General features: G+C 55.2%; 1 protein-coding gene across 2 annotated transcripts; it reads right to left on the bottom strand.

The window, feature by feature from the left end:
* Positions 1 to 2858: 2858 nt before the first annotated feature.
* VSX2 (visual system homeobox 2) lies at positions 2859 to 22231 on the bottom strand. 2 transcript variants are annotated; one of them, XM_060620258.3, is made up of 5 exons: positions 21487 to 22231; positions 20108 to 20192; positions 16278 to 16401; positions 5830 to 6010; positions 2859 to 5045 (listed from the first exon to the last, which is right to left on the bottom strand). In XM_060620258.3, the coding sequence occupies exons 1-5, from the start codon at positions 21854 to 21856 to the stop codon at positions 4663 to 4665; spliced, it is 1143 nt and encodes a 380-aa protein (XP_060476241.1). In that variant the 5' UTR covers positions 21857 to 22231; the 3' UTR covers positions 2859 to 4662. The 2 variants fall into 2 exon arrangements, with proteins under 2 accessions (XP_060476241.1, XP_060476242.1); XM_060620259.3 differs by having other exon boundaries at positions 2859 to 4988; positions 21487 to 22228.

Raw genomic sequence — 22231 nt, 5'->3', positions numbered from 1 at the left:
AAGCGGAGGGGGCCTTGCCTCAGAGGCTGGGCATAGGCCAGGGAGGAGGAGGCTGAGGCCCACTGAGAAGAGTCAGCCTTGGAAGAGATTGATCTGAGTGAGAAGTGAGCAGATCACTGCTGGGCCTGCTCAGCTGTGACAACCCAGAGATGTCATTGCTGCCTGAGTTGAGGAAGCAACAGGAGACAGGACGATTTGGGGCTAGTGGCTCTTGACTCAGTTTCAGCTCCCCAGAGGGTGGGTCTTGGGTGTCTGAGTGATCTTGGGGAGATCAGGGACGGGGACAACTCGGCAAGCAGAACCCTGGGGCAGAGAGAGGGAAAGGGGCACCCCTGTACCTGTTCTAACCCAAAGGAGCCATCTGTTGTTTTCCCTCTAGAAAACAAGCTGGTTGGTCTTTAAAAAATTTTGTTTCTCATGTTCATTTATTTACTTTGAGAGACAGAGTGAAAGAGTGCAAGCACAAGCGAGGGGCAGAGAGAGAGGGAGAGAGAGAGAATCCCAAGCGGGCTCTGTGCTGTCAGCGCAGAGCTGGACTCCGGGCTCGATCTCGCGACTGTGAGATCATGACCTGAACTGAAATCAAGAGTTGGATGTTCAACCGACTGAGCCTGAGCCACCCCGGTGCCCCATAGTTTTTGTTTGTTAATAAACTTAATTTTTTTTGCAATAATTTTAGATTTATAGAAAAATGGTGACGATAGCACAGAGAGTTCCCATAAACCCGTCGCCAGGTTCCCCGATGATTCACATCTGCCATTTGTACGTGTACCTTTGCTACAGCTGATGACCCAGGTGCCATGCCCCCAGGTCCCCAGGACAGCCGGGGAGGAGAGGGCCCTACAGCTCTGGTGGGAGCAGAAGGAAGACTCCAAGGCTCCTGGTGATCTGGGGGTTCAGGAGACAGAGGAAGCTGGATGGACCAGGCCCCAGAGGACCGTCCGGCCTCCTGCCACCAGCCAGACTCCTCATCTATCCCTGCCAGGCTCTTCCTGGCACATGCAGCCCTCTGTGGGTAGCCTGTTGGGCCTGGGAAGCCTGGAAAAAAGTCTTTCTTCCAGGTGCTGGGTTGCAGGATCCTTGGGGAAAAGTCCCTCCCAGGATCGCAGTCGGCACTGAGCAGGATTTCCCTTCGTTCAGCCCCTGGCTGTCCAAGACCTTCCTTTCCTGGTCCTTGCTTTCTCTCCGCAGTGTCCCCACCTCTCCCTTCACTGATTGCCTGTGGGTTTGTCTACGGGTCCCTCTGCAGAAAGCAGCATGCCTCTTCCCAAGGCAAACCCCTGGGGCGGTTGTCACCTCCCAAATCTCTGAGCATCCCAGTTGTCCCCCGGATCTAACCGAGTGGGGGCGGGGGGCAGCTGCCAAGGTTGGCCCCTGGGCTTAAGAAGACTATGTGGGTGTGCCCCCTCTCCCCCGCTTCCCCTGTGCTCGTGTGGCACCTGTGCCAGTTTCCTTGCTGCTTCCTCACAACACTATGACATTGGAGGGACAGACGTTATCAGTCCCAGGAGAGAGGCACAGAGGTCAACACCTTGACTCAAGTCCCACAGATATGCTTTCATGGCCCCCTATCTCACGCCTCCAAGGCCTTAGAACCTTGGCAATTCTGTGTTTGACTTTTATTACTGTGATTCCTTGAATTCTATCTCTCTTTCCCTCCAAATAAGACTGCTCTGGCCGCCACCATATCCCTACTGCCTTGCCCCACTGCCTGGTACTCAGGAGATTCTCAATAAATGTTTTTAAATGATTGAATAAATGGATGAGTTAGAGGGAGAACATTCATCCGTGCATTCAACGATAGATTGTCAGGCCCTTTGATGGTTCCTGGGGTTAAAAGATGAACAGGTTATAATCCCCACCCTTGAAGAAATCAGTCTTGTGAGGAAGATAGACTTGAAAACAAAACATTACACGAAATTACACACGATACCGTAATGGAGGGATGTCTAGGCGTGTTCAAGTGCTAGGAAAGAACTCTCCTATAAACTCTCCCTGGAGGATCAGGAAGGCTCTGGGGAGGAGGGGGCTTGTAGGGTAAGTGGCAGTGCCTCTCCTGGAATGGTGGGGGCAGGCAGGGTGGAGGAAGGGCATTCCTAGGCCAAGGGGCCACAGTGAGCCCTACAGGGACCTGACTTTCTCAGAAAAGGCCCAGGGGAGCCTGTGCAGGAAGGACTTGAAGCCAGGCTCTTGGATCTTTCCCTTCACCACATCGCAGTTGGAGATTTCCCACATGTGCCCTCAAGGATCGGGGTCCAGGAGGATTATACCCACTCCCAAGACAGGGTGCGGGGACTACTGGCTCCCTGTCATTCTCCTTTGACGACGGCCTGCCAGGAAAATCTCTTCTGGGAGGGAGTTCCACATCTGAGGCAATTTGAAACAGTCTTATGAGATTTCTGGAGCCGAAAGCTCAAAGAGAAGCTATCCGGCCGGCTCCCTCCTCTCTCGCAGCTTGCAATTCCAGCCAGCACATCGTGGAGCCACCGGGTCGTAGCTGTCTGCAGGCAATTTCATGCAGTCCCTTCCCACGTTTACTTCCTGTCTCTTTAACAGGATTTAGCTCAGGTTCGTTTGACTTTTACTTCCAGAGACCGCTGCCTTTCCCACATGTTGCCGTTGTGTTTGGGTTGTAGGCAAGATCTTAAGAGTGCACACATGTACACAAAAGGAGGGAGTCGGTACTCTGGTGGGGGTGGGGGGCAAGGCGGGATTGGGATATTTCAGGGGTGTCTGCAGTGGAGGAGGGTCCCAAATCACGGTGACAAGTGCCACTGAAAGGTGGCGTCCGCTCAGTGGAGAAAGGCAGGCCACGGTGCCAGTGCGGCTGGAGTACTTTCAAAAGAGGAATCTGGTAATTTTGATTTAAAAATGCCTTCATGGATTTACTTTTTATGCTACCCATACGTACACCATCCTCACCCATGGAGGATTCCTGGATCCCTCCTCCCCTGACGTTTTTACATCAATTTTATTCTTACTTGTGTCTTTACAGAAAATGGCACAGAAATCACAGGTTTGGAATAGCTAGAAGTTATTACAGTTCCGTATTTCGAACACCTCAATATCAAGTTTCTTTCTTCCCACTCTATGTACAGTATTTACACAGCAGGGGCTACAGTCTAACACTTCAAACCAACTGGGGACAAAGACAAGAAGAAGAAGAGTGGGGGAGTTCCATGAACGGGTGAGGAAGAAATCAACTGTTGATACGGAATTAAAACCCCAACTCACTGTCTCAGACCTTCCTCTTGCAAGGTATTCCCTGCCAGGGTGGGTGGCATGGCAGAGGGAAATGTCAGGGGGGTGAGGGAGACCTGCGTCTGGCCCAGGGGCAGCTGCAGGGAGGCCACCCGTACGGACAGTTCCTCTCATCTGCATACAGGAAGAAGCACCCTGTCACCTATTCCTACACGGTCACTATGTCCCTCCTATTCTAGCGGGCAGACAACACGCATACACCGGGCATGGTTTGAGTTGAACACCGGCTCCTGCTTTGCTCTCCTTTGAGCCTTTTCTCTCTCTCACCCTTCTGGTGACCACTCCTTGATGCCTATAATAGCCCCAGGCCCCCTCCAAGCTTGGCCTCCCAAGGATGGTCTGGATCAAGTGGAGTCGAGATCTGTGGCTTCTTATGGGTTCATTTTACAGCTGGATTGGGGTGCTCCGAGGCAGGACACATGCGAACCGATAAATTGCAAGAAGCTCTAGAAGGTGTCTTGCATGGCAAGTCAGGGTCACAGGCATCACACCAGGGGGGTCAGGATGCTTCAGAACGCAGGCCCCAGGGCTCCGGGTAAGAGTTCGGCCTCCCCAACAGTGCCATGACCACAGCATTTGTGACGTGTACCCCCTGGCTGCAGGGCCCAGGCCCAGGACTCTACAGATATTGTACATGGCCCCGTGCGGTGCTGGGACCCATGCTGGGGGGAACGGTGGGGCAGGCTGGGTGTGGAGAGGGCCGGCAGGTTCCTAAGGGTGACCGTGGAGGGCATGAGACAGAGGGTGGCCGAGGGGCTCAGGCTGAGACCTTCCAAGTTTAACCTGGACCGTGGGCAGAGGTTGTAGCTGGGCCTGCAGGGCAGCACATCCACACCGCAGAGGCCCAGGCCCAGGCCCTCAGGAAGGAACGGGCTGGAGAGCACAGTTTTACTGAAGACTGGGGGGCTCAGGACGTTGGTGCCAGAGTGCGGGTCCTCAATCCCCGTCACCGCTGTGGCAGGCAATGAGTCTGCAGCAGTGGGCTTTGGGCCCGACCAGAGCAGAATCCGTAGCGGGTGTAGAGCTGGGAAGGGGAGGCTCTTGCAAGCGAGAGAACAGAGTAAGGGGTGGATTTGGACAGGGAGAGTCGCCAAGGGATTGAGTGAAAGCGGCTTGAAGGGGTGGTTTGGGACAGCAAGAAGGCTTCTGAGGCAGGGCTGTTGGGGTGAAGGGGAGGATGCTGGAGAGGTCAAGACCAGATAGGGGGTGTCTCCGCGTGGCCCAAAGCCTCGGCCAGAACTGAGTTGTGCCTGAAGTCACCCCGGGGGTCATGGAGGGCCTGTGGGGCCGGGGGAGGGGGACAGAGGCCAGGCCCGGGCCCTGCCTCAGAGAACACCTCCTGACACCACAGGCCCCGAAGAGAGCAGAGTCCTGGGGCTCCGGTAGCTGCGTGCCCTTGACCTAAGCCATGTCCTCAAGCTGTGGTGGACTCAGCTTCTCCGCTGGCCTGTCTTCTTCCATGGCGTCCTCCTCCTCTGGCTCCTCGGTATTCCGGGCCAGGCTGTCGGGCCCAGACACAGTCCCCAGCACTTTGGTGCTGTGCTCCTGAGCTCTGGCTCGGAGCGCCGCAATGCTGTTCTCCCTCAGTTCCTCCTGGGACATGGCCGCTGGAGGGTCGGGGCCCCGCTCCTCCGGCTCCATCTTGTCGAGTTTGGGCAGGGCCTGGCGCTCCACCTCGGGCTTCCTCCCCGACTCCGCTGCGGCCTCCAGCGACTTTTTGTGCATCCCTAAAAAGAATTGTTGGTATTCGGGTTTAGAAAAGCGCCTGGGAAAGCCATCTTGAACTGAAAACGGCAAAGATAGAGAGAGGCCAGAATTAAGGACGAGCAGAAAGCCTTACTTCACACACCACAGTCACGCGAGTCCCAGGGGCCGGGGCTGGGGCAGCGGGAGGGAGGCCAGGGGATGGGGCTACAGACCAGCAGCCGGGCACCAGGCCTGCAGAGGGCTTCTTCAAGTCAGGTTCCCCGGCACCTGAGCACTGGGCAGCCTATTCTGTCCCTTCCTAAGCATAGCATTTGCCCCCCCCGCCCCCCATCTCTCCCTCCCAGGATTCCAGATCTTAGAACCCCACGATAGGCTGGTGCTGCTTACCAGACATAGGCCTTGAGGGCAGGTGGGGGAAGATGGCAGGAGAGATTTAAGGGGGAAGAAGTCCTTTGGGAAAAACCAGAATGGTGGCCACAGGGACCTAGGGGTCCCCTGAACCCTCAAGAGGGGCGGTTTCACTCACCACAAGCCCACCTTTGGCCAAGGGGGGAGGAAGGTACAGACCCTGGGGCGACAGCCACACCCTTATCAGAAGACAAAAGAACCCAAGTTCCGGGGCCTGGCAGGGATGAGAGTCCTAGCCACCCAACAGGGGGGCACAAGGGATAGACACCGAGCCCTGGGCCCAACCTGCCCTCTGAGCCTCCTAAGGATGACGAGGAGGCCTGTTTTGGAGTGCCTGTGTCCTGCTAGGCTGTTGTGGCCAGGTCTCCCTGCTCCTGGGTTCTGTCCCCTCCTCCAGGGAGCCCGCTCTCCTCACCACAGGGGCAGGGCCCCAAGGAGGGTGCGGGCTCTTACCCAGCAGCCACGGGGCACAGGAGTCCATGATGCCATCCTTGGCAGACTTGAGGATAGACTCTGGCAGGGGGATGGAGTGCCGCACCATGGCCCCATAGAGCCCGTACTCCGCCATGACGCTGCTCCGGCCCCAGCACTTCTCCCGTTTCCTCCACTTGGCTCTGCGGTTCTGGAACCAGACCTGCAAGTGAGGATGAACAGGTCAGGGGCGTGTTCTGAGAGACGCTGAGGCCAGTCCCTTACCTCAGTGTGCCCACTGGGAAGGTCCCCACCCCTTTGCTGGCAGCTGCATCCCCTTGTGACGGCTGGTCTCTCCAGCAGGGTGTCCTTACTTAAGCTCACCCGCCCCATGGTGCCCCTGGGGTTCCTCCAGGCTCCGAGTGCCCAGAATGAGGACACCCAGTCCTGTAAGAATACGATGGGTGAATTTGTTTTTAATGTTTTTTTTATTTTTGAGAGCGGAATAGAGAGTGCGAGCGGGGGAGGGGCAGAGAGCGATGGGTAGAGAGGATCCGAAGTAGTCTCTGCAATGACAGCAGAGAGCCCTAGGGGGGGCTAGAACTCCTGAGAACCAGGTGATCACGTCCTGAACTGAGGTCAGACACTCAACCCAATGAGCCACTCGGGTGCCCCTCTTTTTCTTTTTTCTTTAAAAAAATTCTTTAACGTTTATTCATTTTTGAGAGACAGAGAGAGACACATTGTGAGTGGGGGAGGGGCAGAGAGAGAGGGAGACACAGAATTGGAAGCAGGCTCCAGGCTCTGAGCTGTCAGCACAGAGCCTGACCTGGGGCTCGAACTCACGAACTGTGAGATCATGACCTGAGCCGAAGTCGGGACGCTCAACGGACTGAGCCACTCAGGCGCCCCTTTTTCTTTTTTAAATCGAAGCAGTTCTAAGGTGATGGAATAGAGGCCTCATGACAGGGTCTTGCAGGTGGACAGTCCCCAGCATGGTCCTCAGTTCACCTCTGAGAAGCCCCACCTGGATAGCTCTCTTGCAAGTGTGCATGCCTCCAGCATATAAACAGAATCTCTTTGTGACTCGCAGAGGGACAAATGCCTTCCAAGGGCTGGACTAACCGCACCTCTTGTTCAGGGCTCCCTCTCCACCACAACTCCAGGGGCCAGAGCTGTCTGGGAAGCGAGCGAGTGTGGACCCAGGCAGCAAAGGGCATTGCACCTAGGGATCAGGAAGCCGGGGGACACACTCCCAGGAGGCCTGAGTCAGCCCCCTTTCTCTGCCCTGTCCTGGCTAAGCCCTCCTCTGCCCTGTATCCTCCATTCACCCTCTCCCCCACAGTTTTGGATCTAACCCTGAATGACATTTAGGGAAGCTGGGCATCCATCCCTCAGGTTAGAAGACAAAATTCTCCTGGTGTGCAGAGAAAGTGGGGTGCAGACCTAGGAAGGTGCAGTGGGGGGCACCCTAGAGATTGTTTCTCTGGCCCCAAAGCTGACTGGTACAGGGCATGGGGTACCCTCGGGGTGTCCATAGCACTCCAAGCCGGTGCTTGGGGGAAGGGAGATTCCTTGGTCTCCCAAAGCAGCTTTTCTGAGATTTCCGGCAGCTGCCAGGAGTCAGCGCTAGGGACAGCTGCACTGTCCCTCAAGCAGGTGAGAGGCCCTGGAGAAACCAGTGGGCGCTGTTAGGATCCCAGGCCCGGCCAACGGCCCCCTCTTGGCCCCCTCACAGCCCCTCCGGGCCCTCACCCCCGGGATGGCGAGACGGCCGAGACGCCCCGGGAAGTGGGGGGCTGAGGGGGGAGGACAGAGGCGGGTTCCGGGAAAATCTATTAGTTTCCTCTGCGATTTCCATTCCCTCGCCTGCGCCGGGTCCCCCGCCCTTCCCTCCGGGCCCCTCCCCCTCCCCCGGAGGCGGAGGTTTCAGCTTTTGATGAAAAATTGCTCCAGCTCTATTCAGGAGGCGGCAAAAGAAGAGTCACCCCCAGGGGCAGCCCTGGGCTGATTGAAAAATAAGTTAATTTCTGTTTGAATCGATGGGCCTCAGGCACTGAAATATCACGGGAAATTAAAGCGGCTGCTCTCTCGGGAGCCGCGGCATTGACCCGCACTAATTAATGCTGGGGAGGCAGCGCGAGCCGCGCCGCGAGCCGCTCCCACTCCCTGGGGGACCCCAAACACTTCTCATTTAACTAATTAGACGGGGAAAATTGGGTGTTAATTTGTTTAGGATTTTTTCCCCTCTTCCTCCCGGCAGCTCCCACCCCAGCCCCCACCCCGCGCGGGGGCGCGGGAAATGAATGCGGGGCTCGCCGGCAGATGGCTGCCCGGGTCACTCTGCAATCTTCTCCGACTTGATTGCTTGATTAGGTCGTTAGCACATTAAAAAAAAAAATTGCTTGCCGTCTGGCGCTGGCGTGATGAGTGGGACGCGCGGCAGCGCCTGGGTAATTTATCTTTTTATACGGCAAAGAATTTGATTTCAATCTGCAGATATATGGGGCGCCTTTGACACCTGTTTAACATCGCGCCGCTGACAGTTTAACCCTTTGCTGCCTCGGCCGCCGGGAGGCCCCGGGCGGGGGTTCGGATCCGCACGCCCCCGCCGTTCCCGCCGCCGCCGCTATGTGGCGCAGTGAGAGCCCCGACGGCCCCAGGTAGCCGCGAGTCTACGGCTGCGCGCGGCCGGCCGCCTCCAGCAGAGGGCGCCCCGGCAGCCCCGCCTCGCCTCCTGACAACCTCCCCAAAGCCCGGTGGTCACAGACACCCTCTGCGGGGCTGCGGAAAGACCGCACGCTCCACGCACACCTTTAAATAGACCCAAATGTGTGTGACCCTGTTTTGAAACATCTCCATTTGTAAACAACCAGGAACCCATAAAAATGGGAGAGAAGAGGCCCAAGACGCCCTGGGCCTCGCCACCCGCAATTAGAAAACTGTCTCTCGTTCCACCCTGGGTGGAGCCGCCTGCGGCGAGCTGCACTTTTGCCACCACCGGGTTTGGCACCTGCCGTTCCTGCTCGGGCCCTCCTGGAGAGCTGCGGAGCCAATGTGCGGGACCTTTTCCCTGGTCTGGACCCAGGACCACCAGGAGGGCCCCTGCCAAGGAAAGGGTTTATGCAATTTGAAAGCCACTAGATGGCTGCGCTTCGTGTGCTACAGAGGGGAGATCAGAAATGCAAGCCCAGGCTACCTCGCCCATCGTCCTGGCCTGGCTCTAAGCTGTTTAGATCCCTCCCCAGCGCCACCTGTCTGTCCTGCAGGCGCTCTGCCCGACTATCTGCCAACCCCAGTGCCTGCGATTTGTGAGACCTCTGTCTTGTCCTGTCTTCCTTCCCAATAGCCCTCGGTGGCCCTCTATAAGTACCCACTTGTCTCAAGCTGCCTTGTTCCATGGAGGATAAATCTAAAAGGACTAATTCACATAAAAATGTAAGTGACTTCTGGTTTCATCCACCTCTCAGAGAAGGCAGAAGGATGAAGCCGTTGGCGATGGAGCAAGGCACCGAGTCTGACCAGAGAGAGTTGGGAAAGGCTTTCTTTATGAATCTAAGTCAGACATTTACTTCCTGGTCAGGAGCTAACCTTCTTGCTTGAATATAGTGCATTATAAAACAACAAGACCACAACCTCTTAACTGGAACCCATGCAGCCAGACTCCACCATGTTTTGGATTTTAGAAAGAAAATGTGATGTAAATACCACCATTACATGGCATTCTACTGCAGCAGCACACCCATAATCAAACTCACTAGTTTGGATTTCTGCAGCAAAGCATATACATATTCATACTAAAAGGGATAAATAGGGGCCCCTGAGTGGCTCAGTCGGTTAAGAGTCTGACTTCAGCTCAGGTCATGATCTCATGGTTCGTGAGTTCGAGCCCCGCATTGGGCTTTGCGCTGACAGCTCAGAGCCTGGAGCCTGCCTGCCTGCCTGCCTGCCTTGGATTCTGTGTCTCCTCTCTCTGCCCCTCCCCTGCTCAGGCTCTGTCTCTCTCTCTCAAAAATAAATAAAACATTTAAAAAAATAAAATAAAACAGATAAATAAAAGCATAGGGAATAATAAAGAGCATAAAGTTGGGTCTGGTTTTTGCCATTAGTGAGTTTTGGATGACACACGTAGGAAAGAACCCTGTTTTCAGCATGGTTTGGCATTATGGATTCTGGAGAAGGGATTGTGGAGTATGCAAAGGCAGAAACACCCCACCCGCCCCAGTGTGGATGCCTGGGAAGATGCAGCGCTCTGACTTCCTCTGGATTCCATGAGCACTGGTGCTTGGGGTGGGGGGCGGGGGGCAGGGAGCTGGCGGGGGGCAGGGCTCTCACATGGAAACAGCATTTTTATAGGAACACTAAAGAAGGGGGTACAGACTTGGGATTCAGATTATCTCTGGGGCCTATAAACAGAACCATTTTCCTGGGTCTCCTAATTTGGGCAAATGAATAACCGGTCTGCAGATCAGACTTTGCCCACAGACATCCCCAGGGGAGTTGGTGCCAGCTGGTCGTTCAAACCAGGAGTCATCCGGACCCTCGGTTATGGGCTCCTGGAATGCCTGGCTCTCTGCAAAGACCAGATGCTGCTCCAATTTATGGAGGAAACCTGGACAGCCAAAACAATTTCTTTTTAGGACAGTTGGCAGGGACGCAGTGGCGGTGGTGCCTCGGAGGGAAGTGGACAAGGAATGAGCATTAACCCTAACCACTCTTCATATTTGCCTTTCTCTTCCCTTCCTGGAAGCAACCAGCATGTGTACAGAACTTTGAAGTGTACGAGAAGCACTGAAGGCAGACAGTCCTGAACTGGAATTCTCAGCTGTGACCACGACTGCTGTGTGACTTGGGGCAAGTTCCTTGCCTTCTCTCAGTCTCCATCTCTTCAAATATAAAACAATACCTATTTTTCAGGGTTGTTTGAGGATTAATGACAGAAGTGAAAGTTTCTAACATCCATGCTCATCACACAGAAGGGAGGTGTTCAGGAAGTGCTACTTGTTATTTCAATGGAGGCACAGAATAGCAGCAGGAGTCTGCCCAGAGGGAACGTTAATCAACAGCATTACCTGCCCCTCTGGCCTCCTCTGCATGCCCTTTAGCAAGGCTGGACTGACAATAATAACTCCAGGAGAGGGGCAGAGAGACAGATCCAACCTTCAAACCATGCTATTTTAATACAGACAGCCTCTGGTTTCCCCTTAGACATCCAGAGGGCCCAACGGATTTCCCTGCCGCTCTCAGCACATGTGTAAGGTATTGCAGGCCCTTGAGGCTCAAATGCAAGAGAACACCCATGCAGGTGCCCAACGCTCCCTGCAAATTGGCCGTGATCAGAAGCTAGGAAGCCTAGGTTGGAGATCCTTGCTCTGCCTCCAACGGTCTTGGTGATCTTGGGTGCATTTCTTAGCCTTTCGAGCTTTGAGTGCCTCATCTGTCCTGTAATACCACCCTCTTGAAGGTTTGTTATAAACATGAAATGTAACAGTGCATGGGAAATGCCTGGCACGTAATAATAATTAAAGAACCCTGGCCTGATGCTGGATGAATTCTGTGGATAAATGTGCAGCAAGACGAGGTTCCACTTTCCAGAAAATGCTCAGTGGAAAACTTTTTACCTAAAGCCAGGTCCTTCCTGGCCCCGCTCCCACCTCTGAGGTTCCTTCTAAGCATTTAGATCTTTTTCCCTACTTGGTTTCTTGGTTCTGGCAAGCGCCGAATACTCCTTCAGTCGCTCGCTCCTTCAGTTTCCTGGCTGCCCACTTTCTAGAAGAGACTGCCCCTCTCATGCGACGGTCAGGTCTGGAACTCTTCAGCAGAACCTGTGTAAAGGTCACGGTCCTCACCTGCCTGACACTGCAGGGCTCTGAGTGCCTGAGCAGGGACCCAAAGTGACGCCCATAGTCGCCGGATTTGGCACTCCAGGCAAGAACTTCCGGCTTGGGAAAGGATCTGGGTTTCCTGGTGCATTTCCCCTCAGAGGTGGTGCCCCAGCAGCGCTCAGAACGCCTAGTAGGATGCCTCTGGCTGTCAACAGCTAGTCTGGCAGGTGCCTCCACAACTGGCAGAGAGGGTCCCAAGAGTGTGTGCCTCCATTGATAGACTGGACCTGGGGAGGGGTACTTGCCAAACAGGTGCTCTTCTGCCATAGGGCGTACTCGGAGCAGACCAGGCAAGGCTGTCAGTCATTCCTCTCGCTGTGCGTGTGGCCAGCGTGAGCAGCTGTGGTTGTGCCCATGGCTTCTTTCCTGTCCTGGAAGCTGCCATCTTTGCATTCCCACCGGACAACATGCCCAGGGCTCCTTCCCTCAAAGGTCTCCCAGGAGACCCTCTGTGGTTTTCCCAGGACTGTCCCCCCTAAAGGAGACATCTTGTACAATGGACGCTCTTTGCACATTCTGGGCACTTGCCTCCCCAGGCCCCGCCCTCCAACCTTGTCTTCCTACCGTCAGGCCTGGCTCTGTCGGCCATGTGGCAGTTCCCATCACATTCACCCAGCTTCTTTCCTCTCTCCTCCGGCTGGAAGGTGATTAATTTGGGCTCGCTGCTGCAGTGATTTAATGACTTAACACTCCACATGCGCTCAGCATTCCTGACACCATATTTCAGCGTCTCCCTTCCTGTCCCAGCTTCAAGCTCAGAGAAGCTGGGCCTTGCTGCAGCCTCTGACGTCCAGTAGGGGGCGGCTTTGCCCACATTTCCCAGTAGCCCAGGCAGCATCCTTCCGTGCACACCTGACAGGTCATCTTGTCCCGCATCCCGTCCTGTCACCCCAAACTCTACTTCCCTCCACTCATATGAACCCACTTGAAACGCAGAAACTCCTTTCCTGAGCCTCTGTCCCAGCGTTTTTACTTTGGCTGCCCACAATCACCTGGAGAGCTTTAAAAACATACAGATGCCCAGGTTTGGGCTTGGGAGCTGGGCTTGGGAGCCCAGCATGGGTGTCTTCCAAAGCTGCCCTGGGATGCTAATAAATGTTCCAGGCTGAGACACCCTGCAGCCTTCTGTCAAGGTACATCTTCTATCTTCTGGAGTAAAATTCCTTAAAACTTTGTTCCCTATCCTTGGGCAGGGATCCCTTTAAAAGAGGCAGAATGGGGGACACCTGGGTGGTTCAGTCGGTTAAGCATCCGACTCTAGATTTCAGCTCAGGTCATGATCTCACGGTTCGGTTCGTGAGTTCCAGCCCCTCATCAGGCTCTGCACTTTCAGTGCTTGGGATTCTTTCTCTCCTTCTCTCTCTGCCCTCCCCCGGTTGCTCTCTCTGTCTCTCAAAATAAATAAAACTAAAAAAAAAAAAAAAAAAAAAGTCAGAATGGAACAGCACTAGTCAGAGAATCCAAACCATGAATTTATATACAAGAATGTGCCCATTCAAAAAAAATTTTTTTATGAGTGTGTTTTTGAGGGTTTTTTTCTTTAAGAATAATGTCTGGTACTCAAACAAATTTTGGTTATTTTTTTGAGAGAGACAGCGTGAGTGGGGAGGGAGTAGAGAGAGAGGGAGAGAGAAAATCCCCAGCAGGCTCCACACTGCCTGCGCAGAGCCCAGCGCGGAGCTTAAACTCATGAAACCGCAAGATCATGACCTGAGCTGAAATCAAGAGTCAGACCGTTAACTGACTGAGCCACCCAGGTGCCCAATATTGGTTATTTCTATAAAGGTTTTTTTTATAAAAATTTTTTTTAACGTTTATTTATTTTTGAGACAGAGAGAGACAGAGCATGAACGGGGGAGGGTCAGAAAGAGAGGGAGACACAGAATCTGAAACAGGCTCCAGGCTCTGAGCAGTCAGCACAGAGCCCGATGAGGGGCTCGAACTCAGGGACCGCGAGATCAGGACCTGAGCTGAAGTCGGACGCTTAACCGACTGAGCCACCCAGGCGCCCCTCTATAAAGGTTTGATATAGGTCCCCACCTGACCTCAAACCATCTCTGTTCCCTCAGCTTCAAGTCAAAGCACAGGCTTCAAGCTCAAGAGGAGGTGGTGAACTTCCGGGCTTTAGACGCAGACCCGGGTTCGAACCCTGTGCCCCCCCCACTTGCTAGCTGTGTGGCCTTGGGCAAGTTGCTGTGCTTCCGTTTCCTCAGTTGTCACCAGGATTTAATGAGATCAGCGCTGAAATGGAGTGAGCACTGGGCATTTGCCCGGGCATCACGCGGAATTCATTATGCACGGCGCATAGCATCTGCACAACAGGCAGGTGTCACCATCATCCCCATTTTACAGGAACCAGAGGCTCTGCAAGGTGAAGTAACTTGTCCGGTCACTCAGCTGGGAATGGTGAAGCCAGGATGTGTTTGGCTCCGAAACAGTGCCCCTAATCACCCTACCTACTCCCTTGCCCTGTGCACGTCATGTCTTCAGAACACCTGCACATGGAGACTGCTCTGTAAATGACAGCTGTGACTGTCACTGACACATGCTAAGGCTTTCTCCCCCAGCGCCACCTGGGGCAAGGACATTTAACAGCTCACAAACACCTCCTGGAGGCAGCATTTAGCCAAAGAACCCTGTGGTGCTCAAAGACTGAGAGATTCTTGTCTCCATTCTCCCATTTCTACAGTCCTCACAGTCCCGAGGGCAATCAATTTACTCCACACCCTAGTTCCTCCTTGCTGGTTCCTGCAGCTTCAGACGCCACGGATAGATGCCCCCCCCCCCCCCCCCCGCCCCAGGCAACTTAGAGAAGGGGGAGGGGGCATCTGTGGCAACCGCAGTAACGGCTGAGGAAGAGCCTTCCCCCAAATCCCTCACACGCTCCCACCCACCATCACCACCGTCACCGCCACGGCCAAACAGATTTTAGGACGACCCACCGCAAGAGACAGTTGTTCCTTCCCACTGGTCAGTGGTGCAAAAGCGAGGCCTGACAACAGGGGAATTTTTCAGCCGTCCACCCCAGCCGCTCGTAATAGCCAACTTTGTGCTAAGGAAGGGCCAGGTATGGGTTACCACTGCACATTGATTGGATTGGGCCTTGGCTTACACACACGCGCATGCGCACACGCACACACACGCGCACACGCACACACACGCGCACACGCACACACACGCGCACACGCACACACACGCGCACACATACGATTCAGAATCAACACCCAGGCTTACCCCACTGGACCCAGTTGGGTGGGGGATGACGGATCCAGGCCACCATGGATAATGTACCAAACAGATAATCTGCTTATGAGTAATTGAGCTCATTGTTAGTGCCAACGTCTAAAGCTACTGGCTGAAATTCCATATCACTTTCCAGGGGAGAAGAAGACTCTTCTGGAAAAGTAGCTCATGTCTCATTTCCAAATTCTCGGGTTGTCCAATGAGAGAACACAAAAAACAACCCACAACTTATCTGGTTCCTTCTCCCCCCAGCACACATCCCACCTGGAGACCCAGGGTTCTTGACTGGGAGGGGTTTCAGGAAGTCAGGACACCCCCTACCAACAACTTTTCCCAGCCTTAGCAGTGAACTGTTCCGGACCATTCCACTGACGGGAGCAGCTTTCATTTAAGGATGTGATCCAGTTGAGGCAAATCCAAATCTGGAAATGTTTCTCCTCCTACCACACTCACTTCTTCTGCCTCATGGAGGCCCTGCCTAGAAAACCATCCGACTTCATCTCCTCCCAGAGAAACCATTAAGCAGCCACACTCCTGCCCAGCTAGTGATGTTCTGGCCTTGGGAAGGTCTTCCTGCTGATGAAGGGAAGCCCTGCACCCACCACAGCTGAGAACACTCCTGTCCAGACCCATGGCCGGTTATGCCACAAAACTCTCTAGGAGAGGCGTACCTGGCTGGCTCAGTCAGTGGAACATGTGATTCTTGATCCCAGGGCTGTAAGTTCAAGCCCCATGTTGGGTGTGGAGATTACTTAAAAATAAAATCTTAAAAAAACAAAACAATGAGCCACACTTACAGGCACAAGTCCCCAGCCACAGGGCAGGGCCAGCTGTTCACATGTGAGAGGAAGAAGAAGCTTCTGGTGAATGGGTGGATGGACGTGGTGGGGAGTAGACAGAAAGGGAGGGGGCAACCTTTTCTTCATGGGTCAGGGGAGTGGAAGAAAGGGAAACAGAATGGGGTCAGGGCTAGAAGCCACTCTCCCCCTCTCCCCACCCCTGGCCTTGGAGCAGACATTTAGCTGTCCTAAGAGATATTGACCACAACAAAGACCCCACTGAGAGCCCATGACCCACCCAGCACTCCTTTTCCCACCACAGGGCCCTTCACGGTCTGCCTGACATACGCCTCAGGAACCCTAGGGTCTGGAACAGCAGGCCAGGCTACGTCATCTAAGTCTCTTGTCCCCAACAGTGCCCACGTCACATGGTGGGTGTTGAGCAAATACCTGTCAGCTTAAATGAACTGTCATTCATAAGGACCCATAGCAGGGGGGTGGGTCACAGGTGTCCGGGAGCCTGGGGCAGTCAATGCCTCCGAGGGTGGGGAAAGAGAGAGAGAGGGACTTGGGGCTCTGTTACCTGTATCCTGTCTTCTGGCAGCTCTGTTTTCATGGCCAGCATCTCCCGGGCATAGACATCTGGGTAGTGGGCTTCATTGAATGCCTTCTCCAGCTCCTCTAGCTGGTAGGAAGTAAAGATTGTCCTAAGGGGAGTAAAATCACACACTCAGGATCCAGCAACTGAAAGACACTGTTCCAGAGAGGATAGAATGGACCTCCTCTATGCCACCTGGACAGACCCCAAATACAGGCTGGCTCAGCACAATCCGACATAAACTCCTTCACACACACACTCACGCTCACATATATTTACACACACTCATAGCTTAACACTCTAGACTCGTCTTCATTCAACACTGAAGATCCACCTTGCCCTTCTTGGGAGGACATTATTTCATAATGTCGGTGACATTTCATAGTGGGAGTCTTTCTAGAAGCGATTTGGGGGAAAGGGTGTTCAGAAATTTTAGAAAACTGTAGAAAGCCCTTCTTCTTTCTTCTTCCTTCTAAGCACAGAGTGAGGGACTCACCAGATAACTTAAAGCCTCTGGCCCCCTGGGACCTGCTTCCCAGTTTCCTCTCACAGACAGCAAGTAGTATAATAGTCGATCCTTTTTTATTTAGTCGTTGACCTTTTAATGACACCCAAGTTCAAAGACCCACCAGAAAGTCAAATGCAACTGCAACCCCAGTGTTTGTACAGCTGGGAACTGAATCTCCCACCTCCTCATGCACCCCAACACCTCGCCCTCCTTACCAGCCCTTCCCCTGCCAGCATCCAAATTTACTAGCTCCTTAGAGCTGCCTGCAGACCCCTCCACTTCGGGGCGGTCCATTCTGGTCACTCTCACTCTGAGAGAGCCTACCTACACAGCCCCCACTCCCCACAGAGCAGATTCCATTGACCTGTTTGGGTCCTAATCTGTTTTAAAAATCTGGTACAAGCTACAGCCTTTCTTTCGCCCTGGGCCAATGTGCAAATGAATACGGTCCAACACAAAATTTTACCTCCAATATCAGGGGCTTCATGGAGCCCATCTTTTTTCCATGAACTATACACATCCACTTATAGGCACAAATTCTTCTCTTTTCAGACCTTATAGTCCAGATTCCACAAACCCATTTGTAAAAATGGTACATTCCACGCTTGAGCCTCTGGGATCTGACCCTGGGACCAGCACGGGGTGGGGGGGGGGGCGGTTGGTTAGAATCCTTCACTGACGGCCCTCACTTTCACCCTTACCCAACACAAGGGAAAAGTATAGGTGTAAGCCCCAGTGGGTCCTTGTGCTGGTGTGTCGGCTTTAATATCTTGGGGGATGATGCAAGGGATGTGTGAGGAAGAAAGATTCTGCCCTTTATAGAAAATGACTGGCTTGATTCTAAATCGTTTCTCCTATTCTCCTGGGAGGGGGGAATGGAATGTTTATGTATACAGAAAGTGAATTCTTCAGAATTTTGAAGATCTGCTGGTTTCTATTTTGCTCTTGTCACTTACTAAAGGGCCCCTGGAAGAGATCGTCCAAATAAACAATCAAAATATGCAAGCCGTTTTCAAAACTAGGGAAACAAAGTCACACAGGTATTGTGGTTTGGCCAAAGCCAAAGAAGAGACGTTTAGAGATTTAGAGATTTAGAACCATTCAAGTGCCAGCCTCTGCATGGGAGAGCTCTCATTGAAAAATAAAACAAAATAAAACCTCAAATCCCCCAAACTTTCCCTTAGTCCTGCCTCAGAGCGAATCCCTGTGTTGACACGTGCCCTCCAGGGAGCCTCCTGTATCCCCAAAGTGGGATTCAAACCCTGCTCCTGGCTTTGCGCAGAACCCCAGCCCCTTTTGGTGCCCACTGCATCCTGTCTGCAGAGCTGAGCTTTCCCAGTACAGAGAAGTGCAAAATCTGAGAGACTCCCAAGGCTTCTGCTCCATCCCTCCTCCCTTCTCTAAGCCCAGCACATTTCAGAGAGAAAAAGAGATGCCCATCTCTCATCACCAGACTCTAGGGTCTCTTACCTGAAATCCTCAAGTGAGAGAAGTTCAGGAAAAAATATTTTTTACTAATTAAAAGCTGCACTGGCAATCAGTCGCCGTTCTAATAATATCTCTAATAATCTGCTCCTTTCGTGCACCAGACATGACCTGAAACCCAGGGCAGGTGGTGAGTTATACTGTTGCACTGAGAAGCCTCCAAAGCTCCCAACCATCTCCTCGGAGAGGAGAGTGTCAGAGGAGGACAGTCAGGAGCGTTAAGCATAGACTTTGGGCTATGGGTCAGCAAGCTCCAGGTGCCACACAAGGACACGTCCTGGAACAGAAACACTGTTCTGGCATGCAGGGGATGCTTTTACTAGAACTCTCCTTGCTATGTGAACCCTGCTTCTCATTCCATACCAGCACAGAAGCAGTTCAGCCCGGACTCTGAACTGTCCTCCCTCCATGGTCCCCGCGTCTGTCCCTGCTCGGGGAGGCTGACAGGATTGCCCACCCTGGGACCAGCACGAGATGGGCGCATTAAAAAATGTTCTAATGAATATGTGTTGGATGAATGAATGTCCAAAGTGACCCAGGATCAATGCTTCCGTTTAAAACAAAACAAAGCTAAACAAAACAAAACCACCGCTGGGGTTACTGAGAAACCAAGTCAAAGTTCACCCTCATTCCAGCCTGAACCTATTGGGGTCTTAGAGGCCAGGAAAAGCCATTTTACAAGGTGGAAGCCAATAGAGGGGTTTTCAGGGGCTAAGGAAGAGGAAAATGCAAAAAAAGTACCCAGAAAAAGGGTGCCAAGAGGCTGAGAACGAATTGGGGAGAAGAGGATGGGGTGGAATGCAGCAGGGAGAACTCGCAGGGGAGAAATGTCGGGAGAGTCAGCAGGAACCCTCTGGAGATCCCACCTAGACTGGTGCGCAGAGAGAGATTTGGGGAAACACACCGGAGGGTGAGCACGGGGAAGGAGTCTGGAGGCAGCGCTTGCAGCCAGTCGGGCAGATTACTGGTTCTTGCTTCTCTATTTCCTTAAAAACCTCCCCATAAATTCCTACAAGGACCGGGTAGCTGTGGAGTGGATGTGGACAGGAACGAGAGTCTGGGGTGGGGGCGGAGAGGGTTTACTTTTCAGGAATTACCTTTCAGCACCTATTACATTTCAAAAATGTGCCAGTAATGCCAGTTTGAAGGCATATCTTTTAAAATTCTCCCTTTAGCCTGTGGCCTAATGCAGCCCACTCCACTCCAGCTGGGGCTGGCGGGGTCAGCCAGTCCACACACCTTCCCTCCCCATTTTACAGACGAGGAAACCGAGGCTGGGGGACGGGAAGAGACTCTCTCAGGATCACAAGAGAGCAGAAGCCTAACGAAAAATTCCCATCAGTGCAGGTATCACGCTCAAGATTTGGGGAACGGTGGGAGCAGAAGACTGGGGGGGGGGGGGGGTGTGTGGCAGAGAGGACAGGGGCCGCGGGAGAGGAATGCGGTCCCGGGGGCCGAGGGCAGAGGGACCGGCGTGCGCGGGAGGTACGCGCGGCTTTCCGAAGGTGCTGGTGCAGGGATCGAATCTGGGGGCCGCCTGCCCCTCTCTGGCTCGGGTTTGGCCTTTCCTTTCTCCCGAAGGAAAAAGCCCGCCCCGTGCCGCCTCCCCGGAGGCCACACACCATCCTCGCCCCGTGTGGCTGGACGCCAGGGTCCCGGGCGAATGTCCCCAAACAACGTTCGGTCTCCCCGCCCCGGCACAGCCTCAGGTTTCAACTCACGAGCCGGCGAAAATAGGGTCGGAGCGACCCGACCCCCACAGAGGACACGGCAGGGAGTGGGTGGGCAGAAGAGGTAGCGGAAGGCGCCGCAGGGGCCTTACCTGTGTCTCCGTTTCTTCCGTTTCTTGGTCTGGTTTAAAGCCGATTTGGACATTTTTCGGTCGCTGGAGGAAACATCTTCAGAATCTGAAAAGCGGGCGGAGGCACATGCGGCAGGATGGGGGGAGCGCTCGCCGGCGCCCGGGGACTTGAGGCGCCCGAAGCCCGCGAGGGCCCCACCCAGGGCCGCCTGCGGAAGCGCCGGGGGCCTGCTCTGCCCGCCTCGGAAGCCCTCCGAGAGGGCGACCCATCCCTAAGACCCGGCTGGCTGTACCCGCGCCGGCGCCCCAATCCGCAGATTTTGAACAGATTTCGTTGCAAGAGAGGCAAAGGCCCCAACGCGCCTGGGGCAGGGACGGCGGTGGAGCGAGGCAGCCTCAGGGAGTCGCGGGGCCCGCGGGCGGTGATCCCGGCGTTGCGCCCTGCCCCGCGCCTGCAGCCCCGGCGCCCCGGGCCTTAAAGTTGGCCCCGAGGAGCGGAGCCGAGGCGCCGGGAGCTGGGCGCCGGGAAGGGCTGGGGTCTCCCCGGGCACAGCCCCTTTTTTCCGTGCCTGCAGAATGCGCCCCCGCTCGAGACTGGAGAGACTGCGACGCGCCACTTTTCGTTGCCCCTCCAAATAAAAATAAATAAATAAATAAATAAAAAGATAAACGAAAAATCGGGGGAACTGCCGAGAGAGAGCACGAGCCGGAGCCCGAGCGGGTGGGGACGCAAGGCCGGGAAAGCAGTCCAGGGAGGGCGCGGTGGGGTCATCCCGGGGGCCCCCCGAGCCGGCAGGCGCCGGCATCGGATATATTGTGGCGTTTGGGAGCAACTGAACGGCGGCCGCTTCGGCCGCAGCAGAGGCCAGGTTGTCCGAGCGCGTGGGGTGAAAAATAAACCCCAGGTGACCAACGTGGGCGTTGTGGAACGGAGAAAAAAGAGGAAGGAACAACAACTTTGGATACCAGGGCTGGGGCCGAAGCGGGCACCCGCTTCCCCGGGCCTCCAGCACACGGAACAGAGCGAGGGTCCTCCGGGAGGCCGGGGCCGCAGTGGAGCAGCGGAGCTGGGGGCCCGCAGCCCGCCCCACGGGCTCCGACACGCCAAGCCCGGTTTCCGGTGGGGCCCCAACCTGGCGCCGGGGCAGAGCGGGGCCCGACGAGGGGACGAGAGAACAGCGCGGAGGCCGGAAACGCCGGGGCCGAAACCAGGCGGCCAGCGGGAGCATCCTCCGGGCCCCTGCCCCGGGCGCGCCAGCCCCAGGCCGGAGCTGCGACCCCTCGGCCAGGCGCGAACTTTTGCGCCCGGGGGAGGCCTTGCGGTGCCAGCGAAAGCCGACGGCGCGGAGCTCCGGCTCTTGCCCCCAGTCAGGCAGCCTGGCAGCCTCGCCCTCACCTACCCGAGCTGGCCGTCTGGCTGGTGTCCAGCGGCCCCGACGCTCTGCCCAGCGGCTGCAAGTGGACGCTCTGCGGGTCGGACAGCACTTCCAGGAAGGTGGGCTGCGCGTAGAAGCCGGGGAGCCCCCCGGGCCCCAGCAGCCCCATGCCGCCCACTCCTGCGGGACTGAGCACGGAGCGCGCTGCCAGCAAGTGCCCGGGGGCCAGGCCGTCGAGGGCAGCCCGCGGGTGGGAGCTGGGGGGCTCCTTGTTCAAGCCCAGGATCTCCTGAATGCCGAACCCCGTGCACCTGGCCGGGGCGACCCCCGAGGAACTCTTGGCCACAGTCTCGGATTTGGGCTTGCTCAGCGCTTCCCCCGCTTTCCCCGTCATCTCCCGGTTCTTTGGAGGGGCTGAGGCCGCAGGTCTTTCGCTCCCCCCACCCCCCCGCCGGGCTCCCCGCTTCGCGAAGTTGGTCCCAGGTGCCCCCTCCGGTGTCTAATGCTCTGGAGCCCCAAGGAGATTCCCCTTTTATCCAACCAGGCGGCAGCCCAAGTGGGGTCAGAGCTGAGCAGCCAATCACCGGGGCCAGGAGCATTAGGAATTCCAAAAAGCTGGCAGCTCCCGCCGCAGGCAGTACCGAGGGGCCAGGGCGCTGGGGGCCGGGCACCGGGTGGACTCGGCAGGACGCCCATGGGCAGGGACCCCAGGGGCTGAAACGAGTCAACAAGGTTCAGGGCTGTTCCAGGAGGCTGGGTGGCTTGGGAT

The sequence above is a fragment of the Panthera onca genome, chromosome B3, assembly GCF_046562875.1.
Source record: "Panthera onca isolate mPanOnc1 chromosome B3, mPanOnc1 haplotype 2, whole genome shotgun sequence".
Classification (NCBI taxonomy): domain Eukaryota; kingdom Metazoa; phylum Chordata; class Mammalia; order Carnivora; family Felidae; genus Panthera; species Panthera onca.
The sequence above is the reverse complement of the archived record's forward strand: the minus strand, read 5'-3'. Positions and strand labels throughout refer to the sequence as shown.